Here is a 26750-nt window from a genome sequence, read left to right as displayed (position 1 = left end):
AAAGCAGTTCCTTCATGTCATGTCCAGTAGATGAGTTGAGGTTCACAGTAGTAGAAGAACAGAACTCCTTGGCCCGGGCCATAGCTGGAAAAGCCCTGCAGCTGCTGAGGAGAGTCCAGCATTGTTTCAGGAGCCCTGGAGCCACCTGTGGAGTTGTGGTTTAGTCCCTGGTATCTCAGCTATGAAACGGCCACAGCAGCTAAGAATGATAGGCCTAGTAAGGCTTGTATCAAGAGTCTACCTACTTGGAGGGGCTGGAAAGATACTGATAAAGGAAGAGCAAATCCAGATGCCCAGTCAGAAACAGGGAAATCTGAGGCTCTTGAATCCAACAGAAAAGCTATGTTCAGAATCTGAGTCCAGTTGTAACAGGAAGGGGATGGACAGAGGGCAAAGTCTAAAGACACAAGCTTTGACTGGCATCAGCAGACCCAAACCAAATTTGAGGAGAGATAATCTAAGCAGTGAAAAGTGCAAGGACCACCTGGCTTCAAGTTCTAGGTGTATCACTAGCTATGTGACCTTAGGCAAATTAAGAGGGCTCAATTTATCATCTATAGAATGGAGGGGTCAGATCAGATCTTTTTTTTGAAACTTTTCCCCTTATAAAATCCTCCAATTTGAAACTGAAGGTATCAGCATATATAGATCATCTAACATGAATTGCTGAGGTTGGTGGTAAGAGGTCCAGAGTGAAAGAAATAAGGTCCTATAAAGGCAAGTAGTTACACACAGGTAGTGAAACAAGATCATGATATTTATGATTTTAGGATATAAGCTTTTAGCTCCAGGGAGCTTTTAAAAGAAAACCATCTGTAAAATCTTGTCTTCCCTACCCAACACCTATCAGATGCATGCAAATGTAACTACCCAGACCTAGCCCATCCTTGTCTAGTGACCAGAATAGTAGAAACACCCATCTAGCTGAACAGATATAATATTATTTTGACTAAGAACTGAAAATTTAAGTGTAACCTCTGACTTCTAAAATTTCAAACCTTCTATTTCTGTATAAGGAGAAAGTGATCTAAGAATGATCTAGCCTCATTAATCTCAGTTAATTCCTAATGGACTATTTATAAAGCAGGGGCTGCATGGATTGTTATGAAATACATGGGGTCCATGAACTTCTTTGAAACTAGATGCAGAAATGTTTGAGAGTGCGTGTCTGGCATTTTGGGGGGAATGATTTGTAGGTTCCATCAGATTCTCACACTGCTCATGATTTAAGAGACATTAAGAGTCTATGATCTCCCTGGTGCATGTAATAAGAATTTAATTCTTTTCATTTTGATTCAATCATCAGTAAGATGGCCATAATCTATCTTAACATTTATAAACTTCCTGCCAAAGTACATACAGATTATTGGGATGTCTGTTCTCAACTGGGCAGTTTTCTTAGCTCCATTCAATTGTCTATACCCAAATGACTATTTCAGAAATCTGAATGCCAGAATTTCTAGAAGAGTCCCTAGACAATCAAGATTGGAAGAATCATTTTACCATGTGTTTCTCCTCAAGGAACAACTATGGAGACTGAAGAACAACTCTGGGCTAAATTTATCAAGAATAATAACATTCAGTATTTATCAGGCTCTTACCATGGCCAGACACTGTGCTAACCTCTTTATATACAAGACCAACTCTAATCCTTACAACAGTCTTGTGACACAGAAATTATTAATTGCATTTTACTAAGGAACAAACTGAGACTTAGAGAGGTTGAGAAATGTAACCAAGATCCCACAAAAGATTTAAACTTAGGTCTGTCTGACCCCAAAGCCTGTACTACCAGCAGCTACAGGACACTGCCTCCTATAGTCCTGTGAGGGAGGGGAAATTTCATCCCCTCAAAGAAAGAGGAGTTAAGAAGATTGAGACTGATAAAGAAACATCTTAACTCATATTTATGAGTTCTGAATAAAAGGCTCCTGTCATGCAGACTACTTACTACGCTGCATTAAAATGGGACTCTGGGGAATGGGAAGAGAAGAGGGAAGGAGAAAAATGATTTCTGGCTCAAAGAATAGTTTCTGGATCAAATGTATAGAGGAATACTTTCCTTCCCTAGAAGAATGTTTCTCAAACACCAGCATACAGTCATCACCTTGGGTGTTTATTTAGTTTGCAGATTCCCAGGACCAAATGCCAGCGACTCAGATTCAGAAGTTTCTGATATCCCAGGCAATGTTTATGCTGGTAGTTACCTTAACCAAAATTTGAGAAACAGCTGCTATGAAGGGTTACCTTACAACTGTATTTTCCTACAACCTCATTGGGCTGTGACTGTGAAGATGCCCATTAGGATACTTAATAGGCATATCCTGGAAATATATATATATATATATATATATATATATATATATATATATATATATATATATACATATATATATAAAACACACACACACACACTAAGAGAGACAGGAATTCCTTGGATAAATGCCTGTGGTACTATTATACTTAAGAAAGATGGCAGACAGTAACCTGTCTTTTGAGGGGAGAGCAAAGAATCAGAATAATTTTTAATAAAGAGCAAAAAGTGAAACACTGAATCCCTTCACACCTTTGCAGGTATTAAACAAACAGATGAACCAATCTTCTGTTTTCATTAAAGGTTAGAGGATGGGAAACGGACTTTCAAAGTTGCATGAAACCTTTGGATAAATCACATCAAAGAAATCCTTGACTCAGTGGATTGTGAAATGTTGGAAAATCTCTAGGTTAGAAAATCTTCAACATTTAGGCTTATCTAATTGTGATTAGAGGCTAAACCATGTAGCCTTTAAGATTTTTCACCTTAGAATTTTGTCTCCAGATTACTTTACCTACACTCATCTAATTAGAAGCAATGCTTAATTTCAGTGTTTAATTCCAAAGCCCTTATTTTCTATAAACACATCCTTAATTAGCAACCCAATGTAGTTTTAAAAATTTTAATTATTCTGGATGCCATTGAGGAGTGAGATGCTAATTAACAGAGGAAGACTGTCAGGAATGAGAAGCACTATTGTTAGAAGCTCCTTTTCATTTATGAAATGCAATCACTCAAATGAAAAATAGGCTTAATTTTCCTAATTGCATGACAATGAAGCTCTTTGAATATTTTGCAAAGAATAGGTAAAAGAAAATTAAAAAACAATAAAATCTTCAACTAAATAAAAAATAATTATCTAACTATAGAAATGTAGAAAATCTGCTTTGTGTCTGATTATCATGATTATCAAGACCATGCCTCCTTACTACATATCCTCATCCCAACCTACACACACACACACACACACCTGCCCACACTGAGAGTCCAAGTGGGAAACTGGTGTGTTGCCCAGAGACCCCCTTGATAAGAGGCTTTTACCTAAAACTCCCTTTAAAAGACTGGAAGCAAGAATTTCAATAAAGAGCCATATAGGCCAGAACTAGTTTCCACATTCAGAAAATAAGCCATTTCTGCTCAACTAGTTAATTATTCCTCAGTGTGGGATGGCCAATGTGGAAACACGATCTACAATGAAGTATATATGATATGGGCAGATTGGAGTTCTGAATAATATGGAATTTTCTAGATTGTCATACTCAACCACTCATCTTATAGATGAGTCCACTCAGGCCCAGGGAGATGAATTGGTTTGCTTAAGGTCACACAGGTCTTTGGCAGTAGAATATAACTTAATGTGCCTTCTGTTACTCCCTATTCTGACCCCTAATTGTCTTAATTAGTTATATTCTTGTATTCTTTCTTCCAACTCCTATTATTTAGGTATAACATAAAACTGCCTAGACAGTTTTTTTCAAATATACGTACAAAATCATGCCCTACCCTCAGATATTTTGATTCAGTGGGTTTAGGCCTTTATCAGTCACTCTCTGTTGTTTGTCAGGAGCTCAGCTGAGCAGAGAGAAAGCATATTGAGCTGCCAGGGGTCAAAGTAGCTTTAAAGCAACAGACCAAAAATGAAAGAGTTAAGCCTTTCATCACTTACTGTGATGGTAAAGGCCAGAGTCTAAAACCAGAGAAAACACTGACTCTCCCTATTCCATTTTCCCCCATGGAAAGGTGCACCAGCTGATGGTCAGGTGAAAGCATGGACATGGGGGTTGTCTCACTGTTGAGGAAGCCCCAACAGAAGGCTCTGATAGTTTTATGGACTCTGGGGTGGGGTGGGGTGAGGGGGAAGGCTCAGAGTGGAGAAGTACTGGGTACTGAGTCAGAGTGGGGAGAAGTATCTTCAAGGTTCCTTCTCCTCCCCCCATTAGGAGGCCTTGGCTGAGGCGCCTGAAGAAGAGCTTTGCCCAAGGCCTCAGATAAGGAGACCTAGGAATGAAGGCACAGGGCCTAGGAATGTAAATATGGGAAGAGCTTGATGGGGGAGGAAGGCCTGAGTCCTTGACTGCAGCTCCCTTCAGAGATGGTGATGCACGGGCTGTGCACTCAAACTGGTGTGGAGAGAGGACAGCTTCCCCATGAGGCCCACCAGATAGAGCCTTTGCAATGCTTATGATGAGGACTAGGATTTTAGCCAGCAACAGACTCTTCAGTGTTTAGGAATGTATTGCCTCTTGCTTGTCACCAGGGGACTGTTAAACCAGTCCATTATGGGCTCTGGGGAGAAAATAGCAAGTTGAGCCAGATTCCCCTGATGGTTGTTTCACAACCAAGTGGTAAGATAGAAACCTTGAAGACTCAAAACTTAGGCATTTATTATTTAATAAATAATGCTTGATTGGCTTGATAGAAACAATGCAGGTCTTAAAGCTAAGGAAAACCTTGAGATCATGAAAGACTCTAATGACTAATAGCAGTAAGTTTTAAAATTGTATTTAAGGCTAGTTAACACTTACACACATTCAATCATCCAACCAACCGATATTTACCCAGCATATATACCCTGTGCCTGGCATTCTTCTGAGTGCTTGGTACACATCAGAGAACAAGATGGATAAAAATCTCAGCCCTTCTCCCCGCTGATTCTAGCAGGGGAGGCAGATATTAATAATACACAAAACAAATGAGTTGCTCAGTATGTTAGAAGATGATAAGCACTATGAAAGAAAAAAAAAGTATAGCAAGGTAAGAGAGCTCAGGAGTATTTGGGGAGAATTGAAATCTTAAGTAGGGTGATCAGGGAAGGTTTCATATTCATTATAACAGATCTGATAATCCCATGCATCTCTGATTTATCTTTATATTGCTGCTAAATTAATTTTGCCAAGACTCCTCATTATACCATTCCCTTGCTCAAAAATCCTCAATGGCTCCCCCTTGCCCAAACGATAATGTATAAGCTCCTTTTCCTGGCATTCAAGGTCCTCACCATCTGGCTCAGTACTCCTGCCCACCTCTTCCTTGCTTCAGTAAACCAGACTATTCACTGTACTCTGGCCACATCCTATCCTTCCCCTGTCAGAGGTTTTGACCCATTGTCTCATCCCCTGTTCTCTCTCTTTCAACTTTTTGACATTCTACCCACCCTTTAAAAATCAACTCAAATATTTCCTCCTAGAAAAGCCTTCCTAGATCTTTCCATCCCAAAAGAATTCTTTCTCTTCAAAGTTCTACAATACATTATGCTATGAATACAGCATTCAACAGATATATTATAGTTATTGAAAGACTTAGTTCCTTTACTTGATTGTACACTTCTTAAAAACATGAACTACCTCCTTGAATATCCCCACACTATTCAGCATGGTGCCTTGTAAGAATGATCTCAAGTAGCTAAGAGCTTCTTGACACTTTTGCTATATAAAGAAAAGAGTTAAAAAATAGTTAAGAGTTGGGCTTCCCTGGTGGCGCAGTGGTTGAGAGTCTGCCTGCCGATGCAGGCGACACGGGTTCGTGTCCCAGTCCGGGAAGATCCCACATGCCGCGGAGTGGCTGGGCCCGTGAGCCATGGCCGCTGAGCCTGCATGTCCGGAGCCTGTGCTCCGCAATGGGAGAGGCCACAACAGTGAGAGCCCCATGTACAGGAAAAAAAAAAAAAAAAAATTTAAGAGTAGGTAGCCAGCCCATGTCTAAATCTGAGTCTTCCTAAGAAGGAAGTCAAAAGCTCAACTGTGGGTTCATAATGCTGAAAATACTAAGACTGTTAATGAACAGCAGAAGATTGGAGGGCACAAAGGAAGTGCTAACATTTTAAATTTTGCTCCAGTTAAATGTAAGTACATAGGAATCAGGGACCAAGTTCTACTTTTCTACAATGCTGAAAACGAATTTTACTCATGCTAAGATCGTAACTTATGCGGTATGAGGAGAAGTTTTCAAGACTGTATTTTTAATTATGAATGAAAGACATAACAATAGTGATACACACAAAAATTACATAAGTACAGTTGCAAAAGATACGTCATCATCTCTGAATGGAGATGATTGTTTTTAGCACTTGATTTTGCAAGGAAACTTCTTTTTGTCCCTGAAAGATTCTTTGGGTCACTTCCTCTCCAGTCCAAATCTCACCTGGCGAGATATGCAGCACTTGGTTGTCTGGACCTCTGAGTATGACCCACTGGCCAATAACCCTGGATGGAAAAAGAATGGAGCAGGCTTGATGGTGAATAGTCGATTTGGATTTGGGTTGCTAAATGCCAAAGCTCTGGTGGATTTAGCTGATCCCAGGACCTGGAGCAGTGTGTCTGAGAAGAAGGAGTGTGTTGTAAAGGACAATGACTTTGAGCCCAGGTAAGTGTCTCCAGGAATTTTAAACAAATGTGTGCCCAAGGCACTATTTGAGTATGACGTTTGTCACTCTGCCTAATTTTTCTCACCTACCCTTCTGAAGTAGATGGAGATGGCATTTGTCAGTGTTCCCTGTGTGTCCATGAGGAATCACAGAGATCAAAGATTTGCAAATCGTGTTAACATGTTTGTATTTTCCTCTCATAGCCTACCAACCAGATAGCAGTAAGTTAATGTGCACAATTGATTTATATATCACTAAGAAAAATCATTGCCAGTTAAACTATTACCAACCATCAGTTCTTTAATATTCATTCCAAATTCAAAGATGTTAAAATGGTTTTTTAATGCATCTTAGAAATGATGAAATGCAGTACTTGCCAACCAGTGTTACCCCAAACCTATTTCCAAAAGAACCTCGCTTCATGCCACAGTGCTTTGTGATTCATGACTTTCCTTCCGTGAAGGATCTTTTATCATATGGCTTTCAATTAGACTACACCTCTCCCACTACATCTAGCTACGGAAGCAGAATCTTGTATCAAGGCAACTGCAATTGTACTGAAGACCCACTCACACAAAATATCCAAGGGTGGGAGGCTTGGAGGGCCTGCATTAGGGAGAGAAAATCATTTCTTAAGAGAGTATATTTCAGTATTGGACCACTTTTTGATGGCTATAAGGCAAATCTGCTTGAATTCAATGCCACGGCAAATAGCTTGTATTTAAGTATCTGTGCCTTCCTTAACATTTCTTTTTCCTTTTTTCCCTTTTTATTTTATTGTGTTAAGAAGTCTTAACATGAGATCTACCCTCTTAAATTTTAAGTGTACAATACATAATTGTTAACTATAAGTACAATGTACAACTGATCTCTAGAACTTATTTATCTTGCTTAACTTAAACTTTATGTCCAGTGATTAGGAACTCTCCATTCCCCCCACAAGCCTCAGGCAACCAACATTCCACTCTTTGACTCTATGAATTTGACTATTTTAGATACCTCATATAAGTAGAATCATGCAATATTTATCTACCTCTGACTGCTTTATTCACTCAGCACAATGTCCTCAAGTTGTATCCATATTGTCACATAAAGCAGAATTTCCTTCTTTTTTAAAGCTAATATTCCATTGTATGTATGGAATATTACATATCCTTTATCCATTCATGTGTTGATGAATTTCTAGGTTGTTTCCAGGTGTTGGCTACTGTGAATAATACTACAATGAACATGGGAGTGCTAATATCTCTTTGAGATCCTGGTTTCAATTCTTTTGATAAATATCCATAAGTGAGACTGCTGGATCATATGGCAGTTTTATTTTTTTTACAAAACTTCATACTGTTTTCCATAGTGGCTGTACCATTTTGCACTCCCACCAGTTGTGCAAGGGCTCCAATTTCTCCACATGCTCATCAACAGTTGTCTTTTTTTGTTTGTTTGTTTTAAGTAATAGTCATCTGACTCTTGACAGGTGTTTTTTTTTTTTTTTTTTTTTTTTTTTTGCGGTACGCGGGCCTCTCACTGTTGTGGCCTCTCCCGTTGCGGAGCACAGGCTCCAGATGCACAGGCTCAGCAGCCATGGCTCAGAGACCCAGCCGCTCCACGGCATGTGGGATCTTCCCGGACCGGGGCACGAACCTGTGTCCCCTGCATCAGCAGGCGGACTCTCAACCACTGTGCCACAAGGGAAGTCCCTTGACAGGTGTTTTGATGTGGGTTTTGATTTGCATTTCCCTGATGATTAATGATGGTAAACTTTTTTTTTTTCACATACCTGTTGGTCATTTGTATGCCCTCTTTGGAGAAATGTTGATTTAGGTCCTTGGCTCATTTTTGAATCAGGTTGTTGGTTTTTTTTGCTATTGAGTTGTAGGAGTTCTTATATATTTTAGAGATTAACCCTTTATCAGATATTGTCTACCATTCTGCAGGTTGCCATTTCAGTTTGATTGTTTCCTTTGCTGTGCAGAGGCTTTTTAGTTTGATGTAGTCCTACTCGTTTATTTTTTGTGTGTATGCTGCCTGTGCTTTTAATGTCATATCCATTAAATCACTGCCAAGACCAATGTCATGAAGCTTTTTCCCTATGTTTTCTTCTAGGAGTTTTACAGTTTCAGGTCTAATGGGTGCGTTTATTTCTGGGATCTCTATTCGGTTCTATTGGCTTGTATTTCTGTCTTTATGCCAGTACTATACTTTTTTTCTTTTGAAGTATAGTTGATGTACAATATTATATAAGTTACAGATGTAAAATGTAGTGATTTACAATTTTTTAAGTTTATACTCCATTTATAATTATTATAAAATATTGGTTATATTCCCTGTGTTGTACAATATACCCTTATACCTTATTTTATACCTAAGAGTTTATACCTCTTAATCCCCTACCCCTGTATTGCCCCTCCACTTCCCTCTCCACACTGGTAACCACTAATTTGTTCTCTATATCTGTGAGTCTGTTTCTTTTTTGTTATATTTACTAGTTTGTTGTATATTTTAGATTCCACATATAAGTGATATCATACAGCATTTGTTTTTCTCTGACTTATTTCACTTAGCATAGTACTCACCAAGTCCAGCCATGTTGTTGCAAATGGCAAAATTTCATTTTGTTTATGGCTGGTTAGTATTCCATCATATGGGTGTGTGTATATCACATCGTCTTTATCCATTTATCTGTCGATGGACACTTAAGCTGCTTCCATATCTTAGCAATTGTAAATAATGGTGCTATGAACACTGGAGTGCATGTATCTTTTCGAATTAGTGCTATTTTTTCTTCAGTACCATACTGTTTTGATTGCTGTAGCTTTGTATTATATTTTGAAATTAGGAAGTGTGATTCCTCCAGCTTTGATCTTCTTTCTTGAGGTTGATTTGGCTATTTATAGTCTTTTGTGGTTCCATATAAATTGTAGAATTGTTTTTTTCTATTTCCACAAAAACCTTATCATTTTCTTGTGCATTAAAATTACTTTATACCTAATCCTGAATTGATTTCTACTCATAATAGAGAGAGACAACAAGCCTAGCTGAGTATCTCCTTAAGAGTGTTGTGTATGTATTTCCATAAAATGCAAGGAAGAAGAGATACACTTTGTTCAGTGATGATTCTTTAATGTATTTAGAGCCCTGAAAGCTAATGGAGAAGTTATCATAGAAATTCCAACAAGAGCTTGTGAAGGACAAGAAAATGCTATCAAGTCACTGGAACATGTGCAATTTGAAGCAACAATTGAATATTCCCGCAGAGGAGACCTTCATGTCACCCTCACTTCTGCTGCTGGTAAATTTCAAAAAAAAAAAAAAAAAAAAAAACCACAAAAAACAAAATTCAATTTCTTCTAAATTATGTGTTTAAATTTTTCAGTATAAATTAAATGATTTCAAATCAGTGATTGATTTTTCTTTATATATAGACCTAAGTCTTCCCATAGATACTTTCAGGTCTTAAAATATCTGTTTGTTTGTTTGTTTTGCATCAGAACTCTGCTCTGCTCATTCAAACTGATCCTTAGATAAGCAAAGAATGAGGCCTATTCAAATAATACCAATTAATAAACCCTTCTGAGTTATGCATTTTCAAACTGTGCTCATTATCCCAGGTCACTATCCCAGGTCACATATCTATCATTCATTTCTCTCAGGTAACACATTAGTGAAAGTTACTCTAATAATTAAGCTGACAGATATATCAGTCTCATCCAAGGAATTAAGTGGAAAAACTGAGAATTCTGATCCATGAAAGAGAGTTGAGGAGACTAACAAATTTTTCCACAATTATATGATTGAGGCATATGATATGATATATGGACATTTGTCCTTTCCCGAAAGGTTACTAAGTCAGACAAGATCATAGATGGTAAAGAGCTTGTGAAACATAAACCACGATCCAACCAGGAGAAGCTGTCCTAATCCTTTTTCATGTTTTAGTAGGATTCAACTGACTAAATTTAATTCCCATAAGTGATGTATGAGAAAGATGAACTATCTCTATAATGCCCTTCCAGGATATGAACTTCCTAGAGGTTTGGAGTAAGTTCTGTTAATTCTGGAATTACACTTCCTTAATACCTTGGAATTGGCTGGAAATATTGGCAGAATGCTTTTTCATTAATGGCCCTATAGTTCATTTGATACTTTCTCTTAAAAATATTATTTATTGATCTATAGAACTTGGATTTGAAAATTTAGAGTAACTACTCTTACTAGTAAACTACTCTTAATAGTAGCTTTTATATGACAAGAGATTAAATTATATATGGCTTTATTTTATTATGTCTATGCTACATTATAGACTCAGGCACCTATTAAATTGTCAAAACTTCCTCTTAAATTTCAAAATGATAGTTCCATTAATATGTATGTTAGGTCTGTGATGCTCTTCTTTAATGTAGTTCATAAACATAGTTCTCTGAGTTCTCCTTATTCAGATAAACCTTACTCAATATATTCATCCATTATTTATTTTTCTACAATATTTATTGACAACTTATTATATGTCAGGCAATGCACTAAGTACTGTGAATAAAAACTTTTTTATTTCCTGAGAATGTCTCCATCCTAGTATTATACTCAAAGGGAAAATTAAGAGGGCTAGTTTTTCCCGGCTTCCATTTTCAGTTATCAAATGCTAAAGTGTGCCTACTATCAGATCTGTTAGGACACTTGTTAATTTGTGATTCTTGCATGAAAACAGGAACCAGCACCGTACTGTTGGCTGAAAGAGAGCGGGATACATCTCCTAATGGCTTTAAGAATTGGGATTTCATGTCTGTTCACACGTGGGGAGAGAATCCCATAGGCACTTGGACTTTGGGAATTACAGACATTGTAAGTATGAATGAAAGGATATAGAACCACAAGCTCACTTTTAAACACTCTGAAGCTGTTTTAAAGTTAGTGCATAAGAAAGGGCCCAAAGGAAATTTGATCACTCCTTATGGAGGTAAGGAGAAAGTTTAGTGTTTCAAGCTCTGCCCACTTGGCTATATAGAAAATAAATTTTAAAAAATTAGGCACCAGCCATATAAGAAGGAAGAAAAGATATTTTGATACACAATGTGACAGACTGTGGGGCAAATCCAAGTATACCCATGTCAGAACACAGCCAGCCACATGACCTACTCAGCCACCAGAATCAGCTGTACTCTCAACCATAGTTAAATGCTACACCAACTTTGCTATAACACTCTGCTGGGGTCATATGACAGAACTCTTACCAATATTTACTGCAGTGGCTATTTAAAAGTAGCTTACTTGTTAGATAACATATCTTATTTAATATGACTTTTTTAGTTTTGTTTCAGTTATGAAACAAAAGCATTTCTCAGTTTTCTTTCTGTTTGCTAACACTCTGATTTTCTTCTATAATTGTAACACACTGTCCCAAAAATAAAGTGTCTGAGCAAAAAGCCAAATACAGTTGAATTATTTATTTTTATATCATTTCTCCAACATTTTCTATAGGTGAGCATATAAATGAATGGTTTTTCAGGTCCAAGTTATTCTGAGTTAGCAGTGTTATAAGTACCAGTAGCACCAGATTCAATGTCTAGATAACTTTTTTAAAATAAATGATTTTAACTTCCTGGAGATGTTAATTAAATTAATAAAAATTCTACAGTCATTGTTACTTTTTTTTCTCTGAGAATAGCTTTCAGCTAAAGACTGCTGAAATTGTGATTTAGCAATGGAAGTTGTAAAAATTTCTGCTCTCGTAGGGAGAACAAGAAAACGTTCTTAGTTTATGGTCCTGTTCCTGACCTTGGCTTCCATTCTTTAACTCAGTTTCACCATAAGGAAACTAAGAAAATCTGTTTACCAAGATGGGACTATTTTATACCAAGTCTGCAAAATCTGACTCTACAATTTTAGATTTTTTTTTAAGATATTTTAGATTTTTTTTTAAAGATATTTTAGATTTCAGCATTATTTTTAACATAATTGTTGAGCCTGTGAAAATTATTACTCTTCCCATAAATATACAGTTCTTAAGGACTGCTTAAGGCTGAAGGCTATTTATATGACTCTGCAGACTTTTTTTTTCCCCCAATGGAATGTTTCTACAAGTTGATAATTGATAAATATAATTCTCATTATAAATAAGATACAGCCAACTTTTCAAGGACACACCCAGTATAGAAAAGAAGGTTCTCGTAGAGTTCTCCTTTTTTAATTGAAGGCAATTAATCAGTTTTTAAATCTTTGAACCTGTCAACTATCTATTTTCATAGGAAGAGTGAGTCCAGTGATTTTTGTCTTTGTACCGAGAGCTCTACACATAAAATGCACAGAATTTTAAAATTAAACTATAAAATTTAGCTATTTTGAAGGAGTTTATATTGCTCAGAATATACACTAAAATTATGTATGCTTACTCATTAGTCTGGAAGAATGCAAAATGAAGGAAGAATCGTGAACTGGAAGCTAATTCTGCATGGGACCTCTTCTCAACCAGAACACATGAAAGAGCCCCGAGTGTACACGTCCTACAACACCGTTCAGAATGACCGAAGAGGGGTGGAGAAGATGGTGGATTCGGGGGAGGTCTGTGTGGCTCTGTTCTTACTGGCATGTTCTTTTGTGAACTGTAGTAGACAATGTAGTGGGTGAAGCTGCCCCTAACTTTTAGGCAGGAAGTGAATCAAACATGGGTTGGGAGGAAAGGGAGTAGGAGTAAACTGTTTATTTTCCACAGGAAATTGTTTCATTCATTTATTCTTTTATCTGAAAGTTAGAAATTAAAATGAATGAATTCAAAATTATTCAGTTCTCTAACATGAATTTTCTCCATTTATAACAATATCAAATTTTAAAGGGAGCTGTCTTTTTGTATGATCACATATAGCCAACATTTGTATTGAACCTAGTTTGTAAGCATTTTTCACATTGTCTCATTTAACTTATAATCCTTGTAACCTAGAAAGGATAGACCTCACTATGTCCATTTTACAGAAAGAAGACCAAGACTCAACTGACCAAATCATGCAGGCTTCTCTTTACTAATTCCTTAACTGACACTTCTTGGCAACTCCAAGGGGAGCTATAGAGTCACAGTTTCTCTCAGAAAATTGCCAAGGAAAGCTAAAGTCAGTCAGTTACATTCCTAGGTCTCAGCCTACTGAGGCTGCTGGCTTCTCCCTTATCAGATGGTGGGAAGAAAGCACATTTTCTTTATCTCTGTATCCCCCAGGCCTCTAGCACAGTGCCTCAGATGTAGTAGGTAGGTTATCAGAATTTCCAGAATGTCCTTTCCTGAATAGGTCTGGCTCTGTGACAGGTGTTTTGGAAGGTACAAAGACATTATTTACTCAAGAAATTTATAAACTAGCTGTGAGAAGGCCTCAGCTCATATTATGGCCCCATTTACGTTCTGCAGAACAGCTTTCCTCTGGGACTCCACCTTGGAGGCCTCCTCTTCCCAATTCTGGAGGCAGGTGGACCTTGTGGGTATTTCTTCCTCCAAGATTCCTTAAGGGGTATTAACAGGACCATTTGGCTGTTAAAATACTGAAATGCTTCCACAACCGTTGACAAAGAGCCACTTCTCTGATTTCTCCAGTTCCCCCCTTCCCCGCCCACCACCCCAGTCTCTCCCCAGGCCCTTCTGACAACTCAGAGGCTGAAAGGGCAGCTCCTGACAGAGCAAGAGGCCTCTAGAAAGCTATTCCCACACGACAGCACTGTTGGCGCCTCTGTACGAGTTATTACCTATTTTAATATCAGCTCCTTCCCAAAACATGGGTGGGAGGAAAGGGAGTGGGAGTGGTAAACTGATTCTTTTCCATAGGATGAAACCCTACTGTCTTTTTTTTTTTTTTTTTTTTTTTTTTTTTGCGGTACGTGGGCCTCTCACTGTTGTGGCCTCTCCCGTTGTGGAGCACAAGCTCCGGACGCTCAGGCTCAGCGGCCATGGCTCACGGGCCGAGCCGCTCCGCGGCATGTAGGATCTTCCCGGACCGGGGCACGAACCCGTGTCCCCTGCATCGGCAGGCGGACTCTCAACCACTGCGCCACCAGGGAAGCCCCCTACTATCTTTTAAAATTTATTTTTTCATCCAGAATTCAGACATTAAAATTAATGAATTCAATATTGTTAAATTCCCTAACTTGAATTCTACTACAGCAGGCTGACAAGTGAAGGAGACAGATAGGTATGAGCGCTTACATACATCATCTCGTTCAGTCTTCAAAACCACCAGAAATAGAGGGATTCTTATTGCCATTCTACAGGAGAAGTTCACGGAGATTAAAAAGGTGCCAAAGGTGCCTCAGTAAATGAGAAAATGAGGATTGAACTCCGAGATAGTGTGATTCCAAGCCTTGTGATCTCTCTGCTCCCCAGACTGCCTCTCGAGGGGCAGGCAGTGGGCGTGTGCTGCAGCTGGCTTGCCTGCTCCTAAATAATGAGCCTTCTCCCCTTTGCCGGTGGCTTTCTGTGTTTCAGGAACAGCCCACACAAGAGAACCTGAATGTGAACACTCTGGCATCCAAAAGCCCCAGCAGCAGCGGTGTGGGGGGCAGAAGGGATGAGCTGGCAGAGGGAGCCCCTTCTGAGGCCATGCTACAACTCCTACAAAGTGCTTTCAGCAAAAACTCACCCCCAAAGCAATCACCAAAGAAGTCTCCAAGTGCAAAGCTCAACATCCCCTACGAAAATTTCTATGAAGCCCTGGAAAGGCTGAACAAACCTTCCCAGCTTAAAGACTCTGAGGATAGTCTGTATAATGACTACGTTGATGTTTTCTATAACACGAAACCTTATAAGCACAGGGATGACCGGCTGCTGCAAGCTCTGGTGGACATTTTGAGGAAGGAAAATTAAAATGAGTGGTGGTCCTAAGTTGGAAATAGTCATGCTTTTTCCTTCCCGTTAGATATTGCCTGTGTCTGAAGTGCTTGTTGTCATTGATTCTTCTGCTTGTAATATCTTTTGCGGTACTTTTTCTTTTTCTCTCCAACCTGGATAGTTGAAAGCTATGAGCTCAAGCAGTAAATCCAACTTCCTGAATTGATTATAGCTCTTTCAAAACACATCTTCCCTGCCTGCACAAGTCAAATGTTTTGTTCTTTCTGGAGCCACGGTTCACACGTGGTCCTCATACCACATGAGAATGCCTCCTCAGGCCTCCCATTGCATGTCTGAAAAGAAAAGGCATAACCTGGGCAACAGTTAATTTGAAAAAGTAATCTGCAAAAAATAAGAGGAAGGAAGACTATTCTTAACAGCTTGTCCTCTGTCTTTGCCATGTGGTGATTCAAATTTTGATGCCAAAGAAAGGTTTGGAAAGTCTCTAATGAAGGAGTTCACAATCAGACTCACACCCTGGGTCTTTCTACTCCAAAGTACTGCTCATTCAGGAAGTGGCCATTAGATCATTCTGGGGAAAGGCTGGGTTATTTAGATCCAGAAACAGGCCTCAAACCCTGCATTTTCTGGTTTGAGCAGTTTTAGATCATTTTTTGTTGCTTGGTGTGCCATGGAGAGGCCTCCATGGATCTAAAGGTGACTGTGACTCATGCTGTGAGCTCTGGCCTTCCTCTCTTCCTCATTACTTTCTCCTTTCTCAGCCACAAACTAAATACTGAGAGAGCTACTGATACCACTTTCTTAGAACAAACTTATACTTGGGACTTGGCAAATTCCTAATCATAATATTTTTAATAGTCATAATAGGAAACCACTCATAACATGGAAAACCAATAACAGGAAAATATTCATAATAAGGAGAGCCAGTGGGAGGTTTCATTTGTTTTTTAAATTATGTTCATTAGAGCAGATTTTTCTGGATCTTTGAAACTCAGTGTTCATTCCTTGACACTAAAGGCCCTTCTCCAGTCTTATAGATGATAGTATCCAAATTCTCACCAAATTGTTTCCAAGCTTCAACTCAGAGGACACAAGCTGGCAGCCCAAAGGCTAGATTTTGTTTGGCATGTTAAATGTTTTAAATATGTGAGTGATTATTGAAAATATGAGATTTCACATAAAACCTAATTCTCAGACCCATCTTCCCTCATTGCAACAGTTGGTTGGAGCTGAGTAGCAGCTGCCCAGCTAGACTTGAACACATGCCCCCATGATACCCTGTTCTGTGCTGCTTATCATGGGCACCTTACAGGTCAGCATTCAATAGGCATTTGATTTTACCCTTTCCTGCACTAATGGACATGTACAAAGTGGACATGTACAAAGTGTAAATGCATTAGGAAAGAAATATCCCCAACTTCTTTCAGGTAGGACCTGTATAATAATCAATAATTATAAGAATCTGTCATGATCTAATTTATAGACAAAAAAAAAAAAAAGGTATTTGAGACCCCTGAAAGTAGCTCTGAAATCTTGTTTGACTTATGTGTTTAATCTCACCTTACCCAGATGCTCATTTATACTAATTCATTAACTGCCAATCCCCTCACTTCCCACTCCCTATATGCTCACAAAGGTTCCAGTCACCTACAATACTGGCATTCTCCCACTGAGTTTGCTGTTTGCAATTCTTCCATGAAGTCTGAACTTCATAAGGCCACACATGCACTGGACCAGGAAGAGAACTACATTGAACTAGATCAGGAAAAGAACCCTAGAGTCTGTCATTTGCTTTAAAGTGTGTTTGGTAAGACAAACTTTCACCCTCAATTCTACCATTTGAATTTGTGCAAAATGAGGGTATTTCCAGAGCAATATCCATGATGCATCTAGGATGTTCTCCTGAAAGAATTGCAGTATCACTCTGTCCTTGGAAGTATCACATGTTGTTTGATACATAGTGTTAGATAGAATTTTGAAAATTTCTGCACATCAAAAAGTATTAAATAAAGCTGAAAAGTACCAGAGAGTTACTAGATCAATTTTCAACTAAAAAAATAAAGCTAAGGCCCAGAGAGGCCAATTAACAGTAAAAAATGAAAACTCATCCTATCCCCATTCCTAACCTAGTGCTAATTGTATGAAGCTTTCTTTTTCATTCTTCTGACAGTATCTTTTCCTGGTTAAAACCCCAACCAACCATTGGATTGTAGCCAAAGTTTCAATCAAGAGAAGCTTTAATGTTTAAATAAAGTCATGTTTGAATGTTTCCAACCTGGAACATACTGGTCAGACATAAAATATTTTTGTCAGTCTTTCTTACTGCCTGTGTGGATTTTTGTGAAAATGTAGAAAAGGAAACGTATATAATATTTCCCTCAGAATTTTAAACTATATTTTCTTTACAGGTATTTATAATGCTTTACCAAATGCTTTTATCAAACAGAATTTTAAAAGGCATAATAAATTATATCAAAAAACAAAATTTTCCTGAGAATAAGAGAGTTTCATCCAATAAAATATTTTTGAAAGGCATGTTCCTCTGTCAGTGAAAAAAAAAAGTGTAATATATACGTGTTGTGGTATTAAAAATGACATTTGTCTAGTAGCCTAATATAATGTGTAGCTGAGGTTAACATGTATGATCTTAGCATTTTTAAAGGAACTCCCACATTATATACTTGATGTATTAACTAGAATATGTACAATATGCTTATAAATCAAAAGAATAAATGGTTTCTCACAAAGTCAAAAAAAAAAAAGCTTATGTTTCCAACAAAAACAGGACCTCCTTCTCTTACTTATTATATTTCCCAAATGAACTGTAAAAAGGAAAAGGTGAAGGTTTACATTAAGAAGTTAAATGGGCTTTCTTTCCTTTTTTATTAATTATTCTTCTTTATTTTTTGGCTTCACCACAGGGCATGTGGGATCTTAGTTCCCCGACCAGGGATTGAACCCAAGCCCCCTGCAGTGGAAGCGCATAGAGTCTCAACCACTAAACCACCAGGGAAGTCCCTAAATGGGCTTTCTTGACGGTAATTTAAGAATCTGCTTAAATAGGTATATTTCATTTTCCTTTATAGCCCCGTCTTTCACTGTGTGAGTTGTATGATTGAGCATTAACTAAAGTGTTGAGGGAAAAACAGAAAACAAAAAAACAAAAACCCCGAACTGCAGGGACTGCATGTGAGAGAAGTCATTTGCAACAGTTCACTAATCATGACATTGTTTATAGGCCAGATTACAGCAACTAAGCACTAACTCCTTCCCAGAGGGCCCCTCATTAGAAGCCCCCAATTCCTAACTCTGATCTCCTATTCTCAGGCCCATTTTTCTCTCCTGCTTCAAACCTTCACCCCAGGAATTTCCACCCACCATTTCAGAATCTGACCTCTTCCTACTGGGGGGTGGGAGGGGGAGTGTTGGATTCCCCCCAGACCCCATTCCTTCCCCCTAAGTTATCAATACTCAGTAAAACTAAAATAATTTTTCAAGAATTCCAGAGGATTGTTCAACTGGCTTTTGTCCTCCATATCCAGCCATCTTCAAAGTCTTCCCACCAGGAGGGTTGAAGATATATCTCTGTTTTCTTTTGAATGCCCATTTGGTAACTATTGGACTAACCATGTGCAGGTTGTGAGTACAAACACAAATACACACACATGACTCAAGGACAGACATTAATTCTTAAATATAAATGTAAACCCATAAGGAGGAAGAGTAATGTTTTCCTAACTGCCTCATAATTTTACAAGGCTATATAGCACTAATACACACGATGATGATTATTCACTCTACTCTTTCTGCCTCAGTGGACAGAGTGTACTTTCCTGGCCTATGGATGCTAAGCTTGATCTGCTTTGGTCAATGAAATATTAGTGAACGTGGTGCAAGTAAGGGCCCTAAATCTGCTCACAGTTTGGCTTGGCACTTACTTTTCAGTGGTTCAGTGCTATGAGAAGAGTATGTTCCTGGGAGCTATTGCCCCTTCAGCCTGTTTCCAGAACAGATGTATATGGAGCAGATCCACATTCTGGAACAAAACCCAGCCATCTCACAGCATGAACCAGAGCTGTCCAGATGAGTGCAGCCTAAATAAACTGAACTTGTCACCTTGGCAAGTTGAATTGAGAATAAATGCTTGTTGTAAGCAACTGAGTCTTCAGGTAGTTGATTACACAGCCTTACTATATCAACAAAACTAATAAAAGTTCCATTTGTTCATTCCACTACCAATACCATCCCTTTCAAATTGTGCCTTCTTGAGCCTAGAGTACAAAAAAAGAGCCAGTATTAAGCCATGCACCTCTTAATGCTGATCCAATAGATAAACAAAGACCCTGCCCAAGCTTAGCTCCACCTGGAAGCAGAGCCTCAGATAATGAACAACTGCATACAGGTAGTCATTTAGGAGGTAATAGCCAAGAGCAAAAATGACTCTCACATAACTCTCAAGGAGCATGGAGTAACACTGATCAGCACAAGACTTCCCAAAGACTAGGATGGATGTTTCAGCTAACAATGGCATTGGTAGAAGGTAGCTCAGAGGAGACACCTATGCTCCCCTCTATCCCCCATCCCTACCCCATCCAATGCCTTCATTGTCCACCAGCTGCTCTCAGAAGCAACCCCAGCATAAGGGAAGAAAACTTGATTGGCTGAGATCAAGTTGACACCACTTATTAGAAAGGCAACTTTCAACAAAAACAAAGTTCTGTTACAAAAAAAAATGAAGTAACTTTTGCTCACTTGGGTTTTGGCTTGCAATTTGTACATCTGTACAATTTGTGTTGCCTGTGTATTGCTACATGTAGATATTAGGTAAGCACTAATCTATCATCAGTGTATGGACAAAGAGGTGACTATGGTCATTATGTGTCCACCATTCTCAGGGCATGTGCAAGGGAGGCAAAAATCACTTTCTATACGGGACCTCTATGATACGTGCTCCTTCCAGACAACTTGCCTGGAACTCCACAAAGGACTTTCACTCTCATCCACACCCACATACCCTCCACTTCCACAGAAGCCCATATTGTAGGTATTTTCACTGAATATTTACCTGGGGGAGGGGCCACAGTCTCAAAAAGGGTCTTTTTCATAGGAGAAGGTAGGGGGAAACATTCTCAGGTCTGTTCCTGCAGTGCTGTCATGACTATTCCCTTCCATCGTCATTTCCTTTATCCCTGTCCCTAGTAGCCCTAACAGCAGATGATTTATAAATCTAGATGCTGCTTTGATGTGAGGAGAGTAGCCTTTATATCTGGTTCTGCCTTCAATCCTTTAGAGTTACTTCTGGCATCATCATTTTTAAAGGGCAAGAAAAGTCTGAAAATGCAACAGCAACACAAAGTGGCTAAAGGTATAGGTTCTTGAGTCAGCCACAAGTGAATTTGAATTCTGGCTCTACAATGTCCCAGCTGTGTGCCCTTGAGAAGGTTACTTCACCTCTCTGGCTCTTGTTTCTTCATGTATGACAATGAAGTCTACTGCTCATAGGTTCACTGTTAGAATTAAATAAGATAATGGAGATAAATAATTTAGTATGGTTCTTGACCTAATAAATATTCAATAAATTTTAGTTTTTATAATTAGTGAGACTGTTACTCTTATTATTACTGTGGTGTTGTGAAAAGAAAATGGACATTAAAGCCAAATAGATTTGAATTTGCAGCTCTTACCTACAAATTCAAGAAAGGAGAAAAAATTAGAATCAATGAAGAAGATGGAAATACGGTAAATTATTACTGGTCAAGGTGATGTTGCCTTGGAAATTGTCATTCCAATGGGAACCTTCTTCTCCTAAGGCAATATTGGAAACCATTTAATTGTAGCCATCGAAGATTGGACTGCAATGAGAAGTCAGTGTCAAAGTGACAGTTAAGACTCAGACAGCAGTTACCCAAGGCCAAGGAAAGCCACAGGTGACATGTGAAGAGAAAGGAGATGAAGAAATAAAGAAATCATTTGCTACATTTTGTCTTATGTCCAATCACTTTTTCTGTGTGCAATAGAGTTTTCAAATGCAAACATTTTATAAAGCATTGAGAAATGTTGATACTAACAACAATGAAAAACTATATCTGCAGCACAGTGCATTGTTTAGTTGAATTCTCACAAAAATTGTAAAAGAAATAGGAGATAGATAATATGAGTGTCCTTGTTTTGTAGATTAGAGAATTGAGGCAGAGAGAGGTACTGTGGTTTGTTCAAGGTCACATAGATAACAAGTAGTAGAGCTGAGATTTTAACCTGGCAGTAATTCCAGACCCCAGGCTATGCCTTATATTAGAAAGACAAAAAGGTGACATAGATTTGAGAAAATATTTATAGTATGGGAATCAAATGAATAGTATGTGTCTTAGTTCTTTTCTATTAGAATTAATAGAAATAGCTTTAAGTGAACATTTACTACATGATAAGCACATAGGTTCTATATTTTCACAATGATGAGATAATAATTCACGAGAATGGATGTACTATTTCTAATGCCTGCATTATGCTACAAGGGAAATGTTTTTCCAGATATTGAAAATGAGATTCAGAGAGGTTAAGTCACTGACCCAAGGTCACACAGCTAAGCCAAAATTTTAAAACTGGTCTATCTGACCCCATCTTTTCACTATGCCATCCTGTTTAACTTTTCGGTTGTACTTCCAACTTTCAAACTGATGCCTCAATAGACAATCTTATGCTTCCAGAAACAACTAGATAGATTTTATACTGCTTCTTTACTTCAAATTTTCAAATCTCAATAAATTTAAAACTGGGAGAGGCAGTTGTCTTTATCAGTAATCACTCTATGACCTATCTTGAAATGAACCAAAGCTCTTCTCTTAAGAGAGCAACAGTCCAATCCAATAACTCAGGCATCCTTTGGATCAAGAATCAACTCCACATGAATTTATGTGTAGTCCAGCCCAAGGGCTGCCAAAACATATTGAAAATGGATGTTATTGGTCTGGGCATGATCTCTAGGACTTTTCTACTATGTTGGGCCATTTTATTTGCCCTTCCTGCCTTGATGCTGATGTACCTTTTTTCCCTGAAAGTGTATTCTTCAGCATATTAATCAGTGGCGTGTGTGTGTGTGTGTCTGTGTGTGTTAAAAAGGGATTCCCTGGTCATGTACAGTTGTGAAACAGTGCATGAAAAACTGAGTTTTTTTGTATTCCCTTATTGTAGGAGTTCTCAGAAGTCCTCTCAATACCATGCTGTGCATTCTAACTCTTCAAGAGGCAGATGTACTCCTCCAGACAGAATCCCTTTTTCCTGGACCATCTTCCAGGACCAGTGTTCTCTCAGCTCACTTGGGGAGACATGACCTTCCAGCACACTACTTCCAGTTAATACTTTCCCAGCATGATTCTGGGTTCTATCAGAGGTAAGGCTTACAATCACCACATGCCTGATTCTTTCTGAGACTCTACAGCTCATGCCTTCTCCTTGCCTCAGTACAAAGTGCTACAGCACCCGTCAGCTGACAGAAAACGTGTGCCAACTGTTATCAATGAGGAGATGAGTCAGAGCCTACCCACAGTGATCCCTGGGGAGAGCTGGAACTCATCTTCATGAGGGGAGACAAGTGAGATGTGAGAAAAAAAGAGGGAACCTACCCAGTCACTCATGTCCATAATAGATAGAGTGGGCATCGTCCCAATTTGTTGAGTACAGCTCAGTTTATCTCTGTTGTCCAAGCATAAATTATTATTTCAAAAGTACCTTGTTGGACGATAACTGTATTTTGTTACTAGAGCATGGGTGTGCATTGCCTTCTTGGCTCACAGATGATAATGCACTTGCCTAAATTGTTTTCTGCCCAACACAATCAGAGAGTCTCAGAATTAGAAGGGATCGTCTATTTTTCTATCCAACCTCCTACACTTGAGAGAAATGCTGTGAAGGATTCTGGGGAAAGTGCTGGCCCTCAATAAAGAGAGATGCAGGGGGCTTCCTCGGTGGCGCAGTGGTAGAGAGTCCGCCTGCCGATGCAGGGGACACGGGTTCGTGCCCCGGTCCGGGAAGATCCCACATGCCGTGGAGCAGCTGGGCCTGTGAGCCATGGCCGCTGAGCCTGCGCATCCGGAGCCTGTGCTCCGCAATGGGAGAGGCCACAACAGTGAGAGGCCCGCGTACCGAAAAAAAAAAAAAAAAAAAAAGAGAGAGATGCAGGAAAGGAAGCCCCTCCTCTTCCTCATCCAGACCTCATTGTGCTCTGCATGCAATGTCTCTGGACCTTTGCCAGCCATCTTTGGACCTTCCTTTATACAGGAAATCAATTCCTGGAGGAGCTCCGCAATTTCGTAAGCTTCAGGTCCGATAAAATCTGGACTGGCCTGCTGATCATCTCCCTGATCTAAGTTAACAAGTCTATGAAGTCTACACCACAGGTATCTTTCAAATCTACCCACTTTTCTCCATCTCCTACCCACTATCCTGGTCCATCTTCTTTCAACAGAGTTCTCCCTCATGTCCTTTCATACTGTGATTTTTCTGAATTGTATATCTTACCACATCACTCTCTTTTTTAAATCCTACTGGATTTAGGATAAGACCAAAATGCTTAACCTGGTTCTGAAGCTCTGAAAAATCTGGCCCTAACCAGTCTCTATAGCTTCATGCAACTTACTGCCTTACTTGCTCTCTGGGTGTAGCACACTGGCCCTCTTTCTTTTACTGCAATGCCCCAAGTTAGTCATGACTACGTGCTATTCTGCCAGAAGTGCTCTTTCTCAATTTATCTTCTAGTTAATTCTTTTCTATTTGCCCTTCAGAGATTAATTTAAAAATTCCTTCCTTAAGATATGGGGATATAGGTATATACATAGCTGATTCAATTTGTTATAAAGCAGAAACTAACACACCATTGTAAAAAAATTACACTGAGAAATGTGCCCTGTTTCTGAAACTGGTGGCTTCAAATGTCAAGGAAAACACAGGACACCTTGGAGACTCCAGCCAGGCTTTTAAGAACAGGGGCTTTGTAAAGTCCTCACTTGGGCACTTTATGATCAGTCAACTGACCAAACCAGAAAGTGCCTGAACTACAGAAGGAGGAAACTTCAGGGTACAAACCACAGAGAAGTGGACTGTTGTAGAGACCTTCAAGATGGTGGAGGGGTTAGAAGTGGAGATCAACTTCCTCCCCACAAATACATCAGAAATACATCTGCATGTGGAACAACTCCTACAGAACACATACTGAACACTGGAAGAAGAACTCAGACCTCCCAAAATCCGTGTGGTCGATGGGGCCTTGGTGCTCGGGCCAGGTGTCAGGCCTGAGCCTCTGAAGTGGGAGAGCCGAGTTCAGGACATTGGTCCACCAAAGACCTCCTGGCTCCACATAATATCAAATGGCAAAAGCTCTCCCAGAGATCTCCATCCCAACACTAAGACCCAGCTCCACTCAAAGACCAGCAAGCTACAGTGCTGGACACCCTATGCCAAACAACTAGCAAGACAGGAACACAACCCCACCCATTAGCAGAGAGGCTGCCTAAGATCATAAGAAGGGAACAGACACCCCAAAACATACAACCTGACATGGTCCTGCCCACCAGAAACACAAGATCCAGCCTCATCCACCAGAACACAGGCACCAGTCCCCTCCACCAGGAAGCCTACACAGCCCACTGAACCAACCTTAGCCACTAGGGGAAGACACCAAAAACAACAGGAACTATGAACATGCAACCTGAGAAAAGTGTGCCAAACAGAGTAAGTTAAGCAAAATGACAGGACAGAGAAACACACAGCACATGAAGGAGCAAGGTAAAAACACAACAAACAAATGAAGAGGAAATAGGCAGTCTACCTGAAAAAGAATCATAGTAATGACAGTAAAAATGATCCAAAATCTTGGAAATAGAATGGAGAAAATATAAGAAATGTTTAACAAGGATCTAGAAGAACTAAAGAGCAAACAAACAATGATGAACAATGCAATAGATAAAATTAAAAATTTTCTAGAAGGAATCAATAGTAGAATAACTAAGGCAGAAGACCGGATAAGTGATCCGGAAGATAAAATAGTGAAAATGACTACTGCAGACCAGAATAAAGAAAAAAGAATGAAAAGACCTGAGGACAACATTAAACACACCAACATTCAAATTATAGGGGTCACAGAAGAAGAAGAGAAGAAGAAAGGGACTGAGAAAATATTTGAAGAGATTATAGTTGAAAACTTCCCTAATATGGGAACTAAAATACTCAGTCAAGTCCAGGAAATGCAGAGAGTCCAATACAGGATAAATCCAAGGAGAAACACATCAAGACACATACTAATCAAACTATCAAAAATTAAATACAAAAAACATATATTAAAAGAACAAGGGAAAACCACCAAATAACATACAAGGGAATCCCCATAAGGTTAACAGCTGACCTTTCAGCAGAAACTCTGTAAGCCAGAAGGGAGTGGGAGGACATATTTAAAGTGATGAAAGGGAAAATCCTGCAACCAAGATTACTCTACACAGCAAGGATCTCATTCAGATTCAACAGAGAAATTAAAAGTTTACAGACAGGCAAAACCTAAGAGAATTCAGCACCACAAAACCAGCTTTAAAACAAATGCTAAAGGAACTTCTCTAGGCAGGAAACACAAGAGAAGGAAAAGACCTACAATAACAAACCCAAAACAATTAAGAAAATGGTAATAGGAACATACATATCGATAATTACCTTAAATGGAAATGGATTAAATGCTCCAACCAAAAGACACAGACTGGCTGAATGGATACAAAACAAGACCCATATATATGCAGTCTACAAGCGACCCACTTCAGACTTAGGGACACATACAGGCTGAAAGTAAGGTAATGGAAAAAGATATTCCACACAAATGGAAATCAAAAGAAAGCTAGAGTAGCAATTCTCATATCAGACAAAATAGGCTTTAAAATAAAGACTATTATAAGAGACAAAGAAGGACACTACATAATGATTAAGGGACCAATTGAAGAAGAAGATATAACAATTGTAAACACTTAGGCACCCAACATAGGAGGACCTCAATACATAAGACAAATGCTAACAGCCATAAAAGGGGAAATCAACACTAACACAATCATTGTAGGGGACTTTAACACCCCACTTTCACCAATGGACAGATCATCCAAAATGAAAATAAATAAGGAAACACAAGCTTTAAATGATACATTAAACAAGATGGACTTAATTGATATTTATAGGACATTCCATCTAAAAACAACAGAATACACTTTCTTCTCAAATGCACATAGAACATT

At 38.9% G+C, this 26750-nt stretch overlaps 2 protein-coding genes across 29 annotated transcripts in view; one reads left to right on the top strand and one right to left on the bottom strand.

Annotated features, from left to right (window-relative positions):
* The window catches only part of PCSK1 (proprotein convertase subtilisin/kexin type 1), a 42145-nt gene extending 25230 nt beyond the window's left edge, over window positions 1-16915 (top strand). The window contains exons 10-14 of the mRNA XM_081231853.1: window positions 6443-6676; window positions 9809-9966; window positions 11380-11513; window positions 13068-13235; window positions 15136-16915. Coding sequence (XP_081087979.1) covers window positions 6443-6676; window positions 9809-9966; window positions 11380-11513; window positions 13068-13235; window positions 15136-15507 — 1066 coding nt within the window. The 3' untranslated portion in view covers window positions 15508-16915. The remainder of the gene's footprint in view (window positions 1-6442; window positions 6677-9808; window positions 9967-11379; window positions 11514-13067; window positions 13236-15135) is intronic.
* The window catches only part of LOC308615945 (uncharacterized protein), a 639507-nt gene that overhangs the window by 229812 nt on the left and 382945 nt on the right, over window positions 1-26750 (bottom strand). The gene's annotated exons all lie outside the window — the stretch shown is intronic.

This window comes from Mesoplodon bidens (assembly GCF_964165515.1).
Source record: "Mesoplodon bidens genome assembly, chromosome: 4".
Taxonomy (NCBI): Eukaryota; Metazoa; Chordata; class Mammalia; order Artiodactyla; family Ziphiidae; genus Mesoplodon; species Mesoplodon bidens.
The sequence above is the reverse complement of the archived record's forward strand: the minus strand, read 5'-3'. Positions and strand labels throughout refer to the sequence as shown.